Source organism: Pristiophorus japonicus, chromosome 5 (assembly GCF_044704955.1).
Source record: "Pristiophorus japonicus isolate sPriJap1 chromosome 5, sPriJap1.hap1, whole genome shotgun sequence".
NCBI lineage: Eukaryota > Metazoa > Chordata > Chondrichthyes > Pristiophoridae > Pristiophorus > Pristiophorus japonicus.
This window is the reverse complement of record NC_091981.1, coordinates 235,971,866-235,984,109: the sequence shown is the minus strand read 5'-3', so window position 1 is coordinate 235,984,109 and position 12,244 is coordinate 235,971,866. Positions and strand designations below refer to the sequence as shown.

The 12,244-nt window shown below is 48.0% G+C and overlaps 1 protein-coding gene across 6 annotated transcripts in view; it reads right to left on the bottom strand.

The window, feature by feature from the left end:
• The window catches only part of armc3 (armadillo repeat containing 3), a 350,931-nt gene that overhangs the window by 285,935 nt on the left and 52,752 nt on the right, over window positions 1-12,244 (bottom strand). For all 6 annotated transcript variants that reach the window (XM_070881406.1, XM_070881407.1, XM_070881408.1 and 3 more), the window contains exon 4: window positions 4,119-4,244. In XM_070881406.1, the coding sequence (XP_070737507.1) occupies window positions 4,119-4,244 (126 nt within the window). The remainder of the gene's footprint in view (window positions 1-4,118; window positions 4,245-12,244) is intronic.

Genomic DNA, 12,244 nt, shown 5'->3' with positions numbered 1-12,244 from the left:
GCATGTACTCACATAGAAACATAGAAAATAGGTGGAGGAGTAGGCCATTCGGCCCTTCGAGCCTGCACCACCATTCAATAAGATCATGGCTGATCATTCACCTCAGTACCCCTTTCCTGTTTTCTCTCCATACCCCTTGATCCCTTTAGCCAGAAGAGCCGTATCTAAGTCCCTCTTGAATATAGCCAATGAACTGGCATCAACAACTCTCTGCGGTAGGGAATTCCACAGGTTAACAACTCTCTGAGTGAAGAGGTTTCTCCTCATCTCGGTCTTAAATGGCTTACCCCTTATCCTTAGACTATGCCCCTGGTTCTGGACTTCCCCAACATCGGGAACATTCTTACTGCATTTAACCTGTCCAGTCCCATCAGAATTTTATATGTTTCTATGAGATCCCCTCTCATCCTTCGAAACTCCAGTGAATACAGGCCCAGTCGATCCAGTCTCTCCTCGTTTGTCAGTTCCCGGGAATCAGTCTGGTGAACCTTCATGCACTCCCTCAATAGCAAGAACGTCCTTCCTCAGATTAGGAGACCAAAACTGAACACAATATTTCAGGTGAGGCTTCACCAAGGCCCTGTACAACTGCAGTAAGACCTCCCTGCTCCTATACTTAAATCCCCTAGCTAAGAAGGCCAACATACCATTTGCTTTCTTCACCGCCTGCTGTACCTGCATGTCAACTTTCAATGACTGATGTACCATGACACCCAGGTCTCGTTGCACCTCCCCTTTTCCTAATCTGCCATCATTCAGATAATATTCTGCCTTCGTGTTTTTGCCACCAAAGTGGATAACCTCACATTTATCCACATTATACTGCATCTGCCACGCGTTTGCCCACTCACCTAACCTGTCCAAGTCACCCTGCAGCCTTTTAGCATCCTCCTCACAGCTCACACCACCACCCAGCTTAGTGTCATCTGCAAACTTGGAGATATTACACTCAATTCCCTCACCCACCTTCACCAGCCGACTGAGGTTGTTGAATTTCTTACGGCACTGTGTCAGGGTTCTGTCAGTGCTGGCCGACTCCTCCTCAGCCATTTCTCGCCACATGGCCCTGAATACCTCTGGCAATGGCCTCCTTCCAGATGCATGGAACAGCGATTCCCTTCTTCTCTCCACTGCCCCCACCAATGTCTCCAATATCACATTATTAAAGCGCATGGCCCTCTCCCTTGCAGCAGGATTCGAACCAGCTATCGCACAAAGGTGTTTCAGTTGCTGAGAGGTCTGACTCAAGCGCAGCAATGCTGAAAATGAGCAGCTGCAGTTTGAAATTACATCCCCTTTAAGAGCTGGAATGAGCCTTAGGCAAGAATTGAAGCCTGATTGCTGAATGCAAGTCAGCTGAAATCGGGTGCCGCTGCAGTGCCCCACTAAGACCATTAGTGCCTCATTTAATGCCCCCGCTTCACTCTGGGGCGAAAATGGCCAATTTCCCAATTTTACAAGCCATTTCGCCAGGCACTAACTTTTAAAAAAGTTAAAAGTTAACCCCCCAAATGGGGCGCTACCGAATTTCGCCCCCTACATCTATTTCTAGAATCAGCCACTTCATAACTTGTGTGAAATTTGTCAAACACGAATTGCCTTTAACAAATCCATGCTGGCTGTCCTTGATTATACAATTGATCTCTAACTAGTCTATAGTTACTCATTTTATTTTCTGAACATCTTCTGAAACAGAGATGTTGCACTGACTACCCACCAGTCCCCACCCCACCCAGCACAATTTACATATTTAAGGATGATTGAAAAATTGTTATCTCCTTGCTAATTTAATTCAACAGCCCAGAGTGCTAATTAATGGTTCATTCTCTTATAGTTTGTCCAGCACTCAGATTCTTATGGCTCTGCTTTCTCCCAATCTATCTGTCCCTTCTTAACCCATATCATAACCCAACCCTGCTACCCTTTTGCTAATGATTTTACTCTACATTCATGAACTTCCTTCAAATTGCAAGCCCTCAATGCACACAAAGTTCAGTCCTCTCAGTGTAGTAGCTGAATCACTATATTGTGGTCTTCTCCATGTCCTTCAATGCAACCATGAAATTCTTTCTATAGTTTATCAATATTCTCATGTCTCTCACAAGGCTAACCAATGACTACCTCTTACTATTGATGGCTATAGCCTCAGGCCGAGAAATTCAGGCAATTTGCGCCTCCCGTTAGAATCCCCGGGGGCACTAATGACTTCTTGCCCGGGCACGATGCTGCTAACGACTCCCGCTAAATTCCACAGGACTTTAGCGACGGTGGTAATCCATAGCACACCGCTCCGCTGCGCCGGCAATGTGCAGTACCCCATATCCTAAATTGGGTAACGCCCTTGAAGTTGTGGCGGGTGATACCAGTGACAGCTTCAGGGGACGTGAACTGAGCAGCAGGCCGCTCGTGGGACGATATTTAAAGGGGAGGTGCCGGCTATTGAAAAAAAAAAATCTGCCGACTTTCTGCTGTGCCCCGTTGGAGCTTTGAACGCAGGGTACATGCCCCGATCAGTCAGCCCGGCACTCTACATGAGTTGCTGGCACGGCACCCCCATACGCCAGTAGTCCATGGAGGCCCATTTCATCACTGAATAGTTTCAAGCTTGGGCCCTTCCCTTTAATGAAGGGAGGAACCCTTCCTACGTGGCAGCCCTATGCGACCCAGTGCATAGCGCTGCGCCCTGTTCCTGACCAGTCCACCCCACTACCATCCCAGAAAGGAAGTGGAGCTCGTTATTTTGCGCTCCACTTCCTTACGGAGGCGGTAACCTGAATTTAGCTAGCGGGGCGGGACTTCAGATACTGCTGCAAAATGTCCCAGATGTTACCACCCCCAAATGGGATGCAAAGGAATTTCACCCCCTCAGTCTTTTCATTAACTGACATTATTGGCCACATTAATTCCTCGGATCTCAAATAGAACTCCAATATCTCCTTACTACTATGGCAGCCTCCAAGAACCACTTTTTGGGACTGAAATCCTGCAATGCAACTCCAGTGGACGGAAATGTGGAGGGGGGGGGGGGTGGTTTCCACCCACCACTGTCGCCTGCTGCTAATCCCAAATCCTGGGGACAGTGTATTAGAATATTCAGAGGGTGTGCCCAGACCTGTAGAGGTATAACAGTGAGTTCTACCTTGTTGAGGTAGTGGAAGAGAGTTGTTGATGCCAGTTCATTGGATATATTCAAAAGGGAGTTAGATATGGCCCTTACGGCTAAAGGGATCAAGAGGTATGGAGAGAAAGCAGGAAAGGGGTACTGAGGTGAATGATCAGCCATGATCTTATTGAATGGTGGTGCAGGCTCGAAGGGCCGAATGGCCTACTCCTGCACCTATTTTCTATGTTCCTATGTTTCTATGTAAGTCAAGTTGGCACCTTACTGCTCCGAAAGTAAAATCCCAAAGCATAAATTGATGCCGTATTTTTTAGATGTGCCTCAGCGAACACAGGGGCAGCTTGGTTAAGGTGATCAATCCATCTTGATAAATTGCAGCACAATTTGTCCCACATGTCACGAGCGTCAATAACCTGATGGATATAGGTTCTGTCTTACCTCCAGGATTGCAATACAATTATTCACTCCACCCCAAAACATGCAATTTCAGGGTGTTATTGTTTCCTCTCAATAACAGTCAACTATCATTAAGCTGAAGTTCGTTCATGACTTAAATCCTGCTCAACTAGCATCTCTCACAAAATACTTGTTGTCTGATAAGCAATCCCTCTTTCATGTCTCCTGCCTCTCTTCCTTTCTATTTTAACAATACTACTATGTTCAGTGCTTCTCTCGGCTTTCCTTTTTGTTTCTTCTAAACTTCACTAATGCCTCCTACCTACATACTAACTGACAAAATCAAGAATTATCATACAGTCTTCTAATCAATCATTCTTTCTCTGGACCCAAAACTATAGAACTACTTACCTTTATCAGTCTTTCCTTTCTCCTACAATATTTGGGATTTTAAAGCCAAGATTGGCATCATCTAGTTACTATTTCCTGATTTAGTTTGTCTTCTCTTTTACTCTTTTCAATCTTGGTGGTGTGCTGCACTATGGGCTTTACCTCGTTTTTCCTTTTTTTTAAAACATTAAAACAAATTATAGATACTTACTATGAGTAGCCATCACTCCAAATGCCATGGTAGCATACATATGGATTTGTTTGTCATCGTGGGGTATTAATTTCGCCAATCTTGGAATCGCTCCAAGCGCCAGGAGATTCATTTTGTTTTCATCACCTATAACAAAAAGCACCATCATCATTATCTATTGCATCAATCTGAAAAATGATCGACAATTTAATTCTACCAATTTAAATATACTAATAAATATATTATGATTAAAAACAGCCTGCAAAGTTATTTGGCAAGATTCAAGCATTTTATGTCTTTTAAATGTTTACCAGTCTAAACATTAATATATGAAATTATATGGACCTATTTTTCTCAGTGCTGAGCCTGAGGTCAGTTCGCAGAAACTATATAAAGGAAAAGGTGACAGAAGCCATCTGTGCTGCCCCAGAATTCCCACGTCTTTTTCAAATGGCCATATCTTGGCTTGCGTGAAAAAGTGCACTCCAGCCCTCAGACCGCATTTTCCTCTATGTCCATCCGGAGTGTTTGAGATGGCCCAAGAAAAATCCGAAGAGGACATCAACAACTGGTAAGTTCTTCTTCTTTTTCTTCTGGCAGGATATTCGGATCCAAGGTCTTAAGGTTGGAGGCTAGAAGCATAGTTGCAACCCTCTCAAGCCTGTAGTTGAACACCTGTTTCACCCTCAAGTTTCATGGGGTTGTGCCAAGATATTTTGGAATGCTCTAAAGCATGATATCTGGGCAATCTTTGGCCTACGCAGGTGCAGTGCACTTCAAGGATAGTACCCAATGTAGAGAAGGGGGGAGGAAAAGAAACCCTATTGTTTCTACATGTTAACATAATGTGGCATTTAGCTGTAATGACCCTTATGATAAAATAACCTTTCAGGTCTCACTGTTCAGGATCACACATGAAGAATGGACGTCTCTGACCCTGCCTCAGGTTACCTGCCATTGAAACTCTCATCAATGTCTTTGTTACCTCTAGACTCGACTATTCCAATGCTTTTCTGGCTGACCTCCCAGCCTGCACCCTCTGTAAAATTGAACTCATACAAAAGTCTGCCGCCATATACTAACTTGCACCAAGTCCCCTTCACCCATCACCTCTGTACTCATTAACTTACATTGGCCTCGATCAGGCAATACCTCAATTTTAAAATTCTCACCCCTCATTGTCAAATGCCTTCATGGCCTCACCCATCGCTATCTCTGCAACTTCCTGCAGTTCTACAACCTTCCGAGATCTCTATCCTCCTCCAATTCTGGCCTCTTGAGCTTCCCCGATTTTAAACGTTTTACCATTGGCGGCTGAGCCTTCTGTCATGTATGTAACCACAATGTAACACCACTGTATTACTGTATAGGACCTTGGTGAGGCCACACCTGGAGTATTGTGTACAGTTTTGGTCTCCTAACTTGAGGAAGGACATTCTTGCTATTGAGGGAGTGCAGCGAAGGTTCACCAGACTGATCCCCGGGACGGCGGGACTGACATTAAGAAAGACTGGATCAACTGGGCTTGTATTCACTGGAGTTCAGAAGAATGAGAGGGGATCTCATAGAAACATTTAAAATTCTGACGGGTTTAGACAGGTTAGATGCAGGAAGAATGTTGCCATTGTTGGGGAAGTCCAGAACCAGGGGTCACAGTTTAATGATAAGGGGTAAGCCATTTAGGATCGAGATGAGGAGAAACTTCTTTACCCAGAGAGTGGTGAACCTGTGGAATTCTCACCACAGAAAGTTGTTGAGGCCAATTCACTAAATATATTCAAAAAGGAGTTAGATGTAGTCCTTACTACTAGGGGGATCAAGGGGTATGGTGAGAAAGCAGGAATAGGGTACTGAAGTTGCATGTTCAGCCATGAACTCATTGAATGGCGGTGCAGGCTCGAAGGGCCGAATGGCCTAATCCTGCACCTATTTTCTATGTTTCTATGTATAACTCAACCTAGATGCACTAGGGGTGAACTTGTGGGAGACACTCCTTACCTGATCACAAAGGTATAAAAAGGGAGGTCCCACGCAGGATCATCGTCTTTGGAGTCCTGTGAATAAAGAGTTAAGGTCACAGAGTAACCTTGTCCCCAGAACGTGCCTCTTGTGGTTTCATGCTGTAGAGTAAGGACTTTACATTTTTTCACCTTCCCCGCCAAAGTCTTATTGGGATCATAGGTTTAGTCTTTCAGGTGGTCTACACTCCCTCGTGGAGCGCTGCAGATGGGGCTCCAGTTGTTGAACACTGACGTCACCTGTGGTGAATCCGGCCAGTCCGAGCTAACCGCAGGGACTGTGCATTCTTCTGATTGCTCTTGTTGCTCGTTCACTGGCAGTGTTGTGAGCTCCATCTCATGATCTTCTTCAGGTTCCTCCGTGTCGATGCTGAACCTTTTTTTTTTACTTGGTCCAGATGCTTACAGCATATCTGACCATTATTGAGTTTTCCCACAATGACCCTATTCCCCTCTTTGTCAATTACAGTGCCCTCATGCCATTTGGGCCCCATGGCGTGATTGAGGACAAATACAGGATCATTTATTTCTATACACCTCCCCTTCGAATTACGGTCATGGTACTCGTTTTGTGACTTGCACTTGCCCTCAACTATGTCAGTCAGGACTGGGTGAATGAGGGACAACCGAGTTTTGAGTGTCCGTTTCATTAGTAGCTCTGCGGGCGGGACTCCCGTGAGCAAGTGGGGGGCGGGATCTATAGGCCAGCAGGAGACGCGATAGGCGGCATTGTAGGGAGGGTCCTTGAATCGTGAGCATACCTTGCTTGATGATTCGGACCGCACGTTCTGCCTGGCCATTGGAGGCCGGCTTGAACGGCGCAGTCCTGACGTGGTTGATGCCACTGCCCGACATAAACTCTCGGAATTTGTAGCTTGTGAAACATGGGCCATTATCACTAACCAGGATGTCCGGCAAGCCATGGGTTGCAAAGATCGCACGTAGGCTTTCCACGGTGGTGGATGACGTGCATGAATTCAGAATGATGCACTCGATCCATTTCGAGTACGCATCTACCACAATAAGGAACATCTTACCCATGAACGGGCCCGCGTAGTCAAAATGAATGCGTGACCATGGCCTGGTGGGCCAGGGCCACAGGCTGAGCGGGGCCTCCCTGGGGGCATTACACAGCTGGGCACACGTCGTGCACCTGCGAACACAGTGATCCAGGTCTGAATCAATTCCAGGCCACCAAACATGTGACCGGGCAATGGCCTTCATCAGCACAATATCTGGGTGCTCGCTTTGGAGTTCCCGGATGAATGCCTCCCTGCCCTTCTGGGACATAACTACCCAGCTGCCCCATAGTAGGCAGTCGGCTTGGATGCAGAGCTCATCCATCCGTCTGTGGAATGGTCTGGCCTCCTCAGGGCATGCTCCGTTTGTGGGTGCCCAATCCCCAGTCAGGACACATTTCTTAATCAGGGATATGGAGGGGATCTCTGTTTGTCCAGATTTTGATCTGGCGGGCTGTGATGGGGAAGCCTGCGCTGCCAAAGGCATCGACAGCCATGACCATCTCGGCGCTTTGCTCCGCTGCCCCCTCAGTGGTGGCCAGTGGAAGCCTGCTGAGCGCGTCAGCGCAATTTTCAGTGTCGGGCCGGTGCCGGATGGAGTAGTCATAAGCAGCCAGCGTGAGAGCCCATTGCTGTATGCGAGCTGATGCATTGACATTGATAGCCTTGCTGTCTGACCACAGGGATGTTAATGGCTTGTGGTCCGTCTCTAATTCAAACTTCCTACCAAAGAGGTACTGATGCATTTATTTTTTACACCATAGACACATGCAAGCGCTTCCTTCTCGACCATGCCATATCCACGTTCTGCTTGAGAGCGCGACCTGGAGGCATAAACCACAGGTTGTAGTTGACCCTCAGCATTGCCCTGCTGCAACACACACCCAACCCCATAGGATGATGCATCACATGTCAGAACCAATTTTTTTTACAGGGGTCATACAGGGTCAACAACTTGTTTGAACAAAGTAGGTTTCGCGCCCGATCAAAAGTCCGTTCCTGACAGTCCCCCCAAAACCAATCACAATCCTTACGCAGGAGCACGTGTAGCAGCTCCAACAACGTGCTCAAGTTCGGCAGAAAGTTCCCGAAATAGTTCAACAGTCCCAGGAATTAACATAACTCGGATGTGTTGCAGGGCCTGGGTGTTCGTCGAATCGCCTCTGTTTTGGATTCGGTGGGCCGAATCCCATCTGCAGCAACCCTCCAGCCCAGAACCTCAACCTCAGGAGCTAAGAGCACACATTTAGATTTCTTGAGTCGGAGGCCTACCCGGTCCAGTCGGCGTAGCACCTCCTCCAGGTTGTGGAGGTGTTCCTCGGTGTTCCTTGGTATCTCGACCCGTGATGAGGATGTCGTCCTGGAATGCGATCATTCCAGGAATGGATTTAAGCAGGCTTTCCATGTTTCATTGAAAAATCGCGGCCGCCGATCGAATGCCAAATGGGCACCTGTTATAAACGAACAGTCCCTTGTGCTCGGTGATGGTGGTCAGTAGTTTAGATTCGTCGGCCAGTTCTTGGATCATATAGGCTGAAGTGAGATCCAACTTGGTGAACAGCCTGCTGCCTGCCAGCGTGGCGAAGAGGTCCTCCGCTCTCGGGAGCGGGTATTGATCTTGTAGGGACACCCGATTGATGGTGGCCTTGTAGTCGCCACAGATCCTGACAGGGCCATCCGCTTTTAGGATTTGAACGATGGGGCTCGCCCAGTCGCTGAATTCGACAGGCGAGATGATGCCCTCTCTCAACAGCCGGTCCAATTCGCTCTCGATCTTTTCCCGCATCACATACCACACCGCTCTGGCTTTGTGGTGCACTGGCCTGGCGCCCGGGGTGATGTGTATCATTACTTTAGTGCCTTTGAAAGTCCCGACGCCAGGTTGGAATAGTGAATCGAATTGTTGTAGGCCTTGTGAGCACGAACTTCGCTCCACAGATGACACTGCATGAATATCCTCCCATTTCCAGTTCATCTCGGCTAACCAGCTCCTCCCCAACAATGCGGGACCATTGCCCGGGACAATCCAGAGCGGCAGCCGATTCACTAACCCATTGTGTGTGACAGCCAACATTGCACTGCCTGGCATTGGAATGATTTCTTTAGTGTAAGTCCGTAATTGTGTCTCAATACGTGCTAATTTGGGTCTACTGGCTTTAAGTGGCCATAGCTTCTCAAATTGCTGAACACCCATGAGTGACTGGCTGGCACCAGTGTCCAGCTCCATGCATACAGGGATACTGTTTAATAAAATCCTCATCATCATTGGTGGCGTTCTGGTGTATGAACTGTGAATATTCGCCACATGGACCCGCTGAACTTCGGCGTCCATCGATTTGCCCCAAAAGTCATCCTGCCTCAAAGAACCCTCTTGTGGTCCATTCACCTCATATATTAGTCTGGTTGTAGACTTCCTGCACATTCGAGCTAAGTAGCCACTGAGATTGCAGTTCCTGCAGACAAACTGTTGAAATCTGCAAGATCTAGCTGAGTGTTTTCCCCCACACCTCCAGCATGAGTTAAAGTTTCCATGGTTGGGAACAAAGGGACTATGGCCAGGCATTCCATGCTGACTGTCCCTTAGACTGCTCTTAAGTACCCTATTATTGGGTGTCAGTGGCCCCATCCCGGGCCGCTTTGTCCACTGTGATGGCGTGAATGTCCATTCAGCCTGCCATTGTCTCTGTTGAAGTCCTACTCTGGGGTCTATTGCTGCCTGGGGAGTGTCGGACTGCCCCTGCCTGCCTGCGGGGCTCTGAGTCGCATTGATGATGTTGACTCCCTGATCCATCGTCGCGTTAAGAGGCAGAATTGCATGCGTATATTATTTTCGTCTCTTCCTCCCCCGCCATGAAAGTTAGAGCCATCAACGCTGCCGCTTCTAAGGTCAAATCCTTGGTCTCAATTAATTTGCGGATAATTCCCACATGACCAATACCCTCGATAAAGAAGTCCCTTAGCATCTCCCCCCTGCAGGCTTCTGTGAACTTACAGAGGCTGGCCAAGCGGCGGAGGTCCGCTGCAAAGTCCGGTATGCTCTGTCCTTCACTACGTCGGTGGGTATAGAATCTGTGTCGGGCCATATGTATGCTACCCGCCGGTTTGAGGTGCTCCCTGATCAATTTGCGAAGTTCTTCAAAGGTTCTGTCCACCGGCTTTTCAGGTGCAATAAGTCCTTCAGAAGCGCGCAAGTTTTTGGTCCGCAGCTGGTCAAAAGATGAGCCCTTCGCTTGTCGGCCGCTGCATCCCCCAGCCATTCTTTCATAACGAAGCTTCGCTGAAGCCTCTCGACAAAATCGTCCCAGTCTTCCCCAACACAGTACCGTTCCTCTGCGCTACCCATGGCCATTCTCGTGGGCCGTGAATTCCCGTTTCTCGTCGCCAATGTAAAGTCCTTACTCTACAGCATGAAACCACATGAGGCACATTCTGGGGACAAGGTCACTCTGTGACCTTAACTCTTTATTCACAGGACTCCAAAGACGATGACCCTGCGTGGGACCTCACTTTTTATACCTGTGTGATCAGGTAAGGAATGACTCCCACAAGTTCACCCCTAGTGGTCAAGGTGTGCATCTAGGTTGAGTGTATACAGTAATACAGTGGTGTTACATTGTGGTTGCATGCATGACACCTTCCGCTCAGGAATTCCCTCCCTAAACCTCTCTCTTTCTCTTTCCTTCTCTCTTCCTTTAAAACACTCCTTAAAACCTACCTCTTTGACTAAGCTTTTGGACATCTGGCTCAATATCTCATGTGGCGCAGTGTTAAATTTTGTTTGATAACGCTTCTGTGAAGCACTTCAGAATGTTTTATTACGTTAAATGTTTTATATAACTGCAAATGTTGTTGTTGGATGAGACATCAGAGCACTGCCAGTACTCACAGAACTGTTCCCCACTAGCTGCTACCTCCTTCAAGAGAGGAGGGGAGAAATGAAGAAGACACAGGGCAGGGCAGGGGGCGGCGGGGAGAGGTGGGAGGCTGAAATGTATGTATGCCTGGGTTTCCTGCCACCAGGGGAGCGACCGTCTGAGGTCATTGGGCCACAGACACACACATGCGGCCCTTGTATATAAAGAAAGCCTCCATGTTTAATCTTCACTTTGAGAGAAATAGTCAGGTTGCACCGGACTGAGTTATTGCATACGCAACATTTGATGACGAGGCACAATACGAACTTTCACGCACACAAACAAAATGAGCACCGTTGGAATCCTGGAGCGATTCGTGGAGGGAGAAGACTAGGAGGATTTTACAGATCGCCTCGACCAGTACTTCATGGCCAACAAGATGGATGAAGACGCTGACGCAGTTAGGTGCAGGGCGGTTTTCCTCAGTTTGTGGTCCAAAAATCTATGGCCTCATAAAGGGCTCAAATTTCCCCAACTCCTTTTTCTGGCACCCTCACCAGAGGTGCACCGCTTTTGTCCGCCTCCAAGCGCACCGAAAAAAAGACGTCTGTATTCTGGCCGCTCCCCAGCCTCTCCTCGGTCGTGGCACAGCATGGCCCAATGGATTGGGGACGGAGACAGGTCCTGGCGCTGAAAACAATGCCAGGACCTCTGCACATACGCGCTAGAGTGTGCGCGCATGTGCAGTAGCTCCTAGCAGGCCGTTTCTGCAAACGCGCGCTGCAGGCTGTGTGGGAGGGGCCCGAAGTACACCGTCCCTAGCCCTGGTCGAATGGGCTCCCTCATTGGTGGCCCGCTGCGTTCCCGAAGGTAGAACTTCTATTTTTTATTTGTTATTTACTGATTGATTTTGGTGCTTTAGGTGCAGGGTTCCTGCTATGTTTTATTTGTTCATTAATTGCTTATTACTTTTTGTGCTTGGTGCAAATGTACTGCTTTGTTTCGCAGCCCCCCTCTCCCACCCCGTGATATCGAGGCCAGCATCTCATTACTACCCCGCCCCCACCCCCCAACCCCCCTGCCCACTGCTGCCTTACCCGGGCTAACTTTAAAGATTACGGTAGGATTTACTTGATTTCTATTAGCATGTTACTTGTTTGTGCTTTTCCTAGCAAGGTTTGGTGCTTGGTTGTATTGTTTCAGGTCCCTTCCAGTTCTCTTCCCTCCCCTATCCCTGCCCTAATGTCCGCCGATGT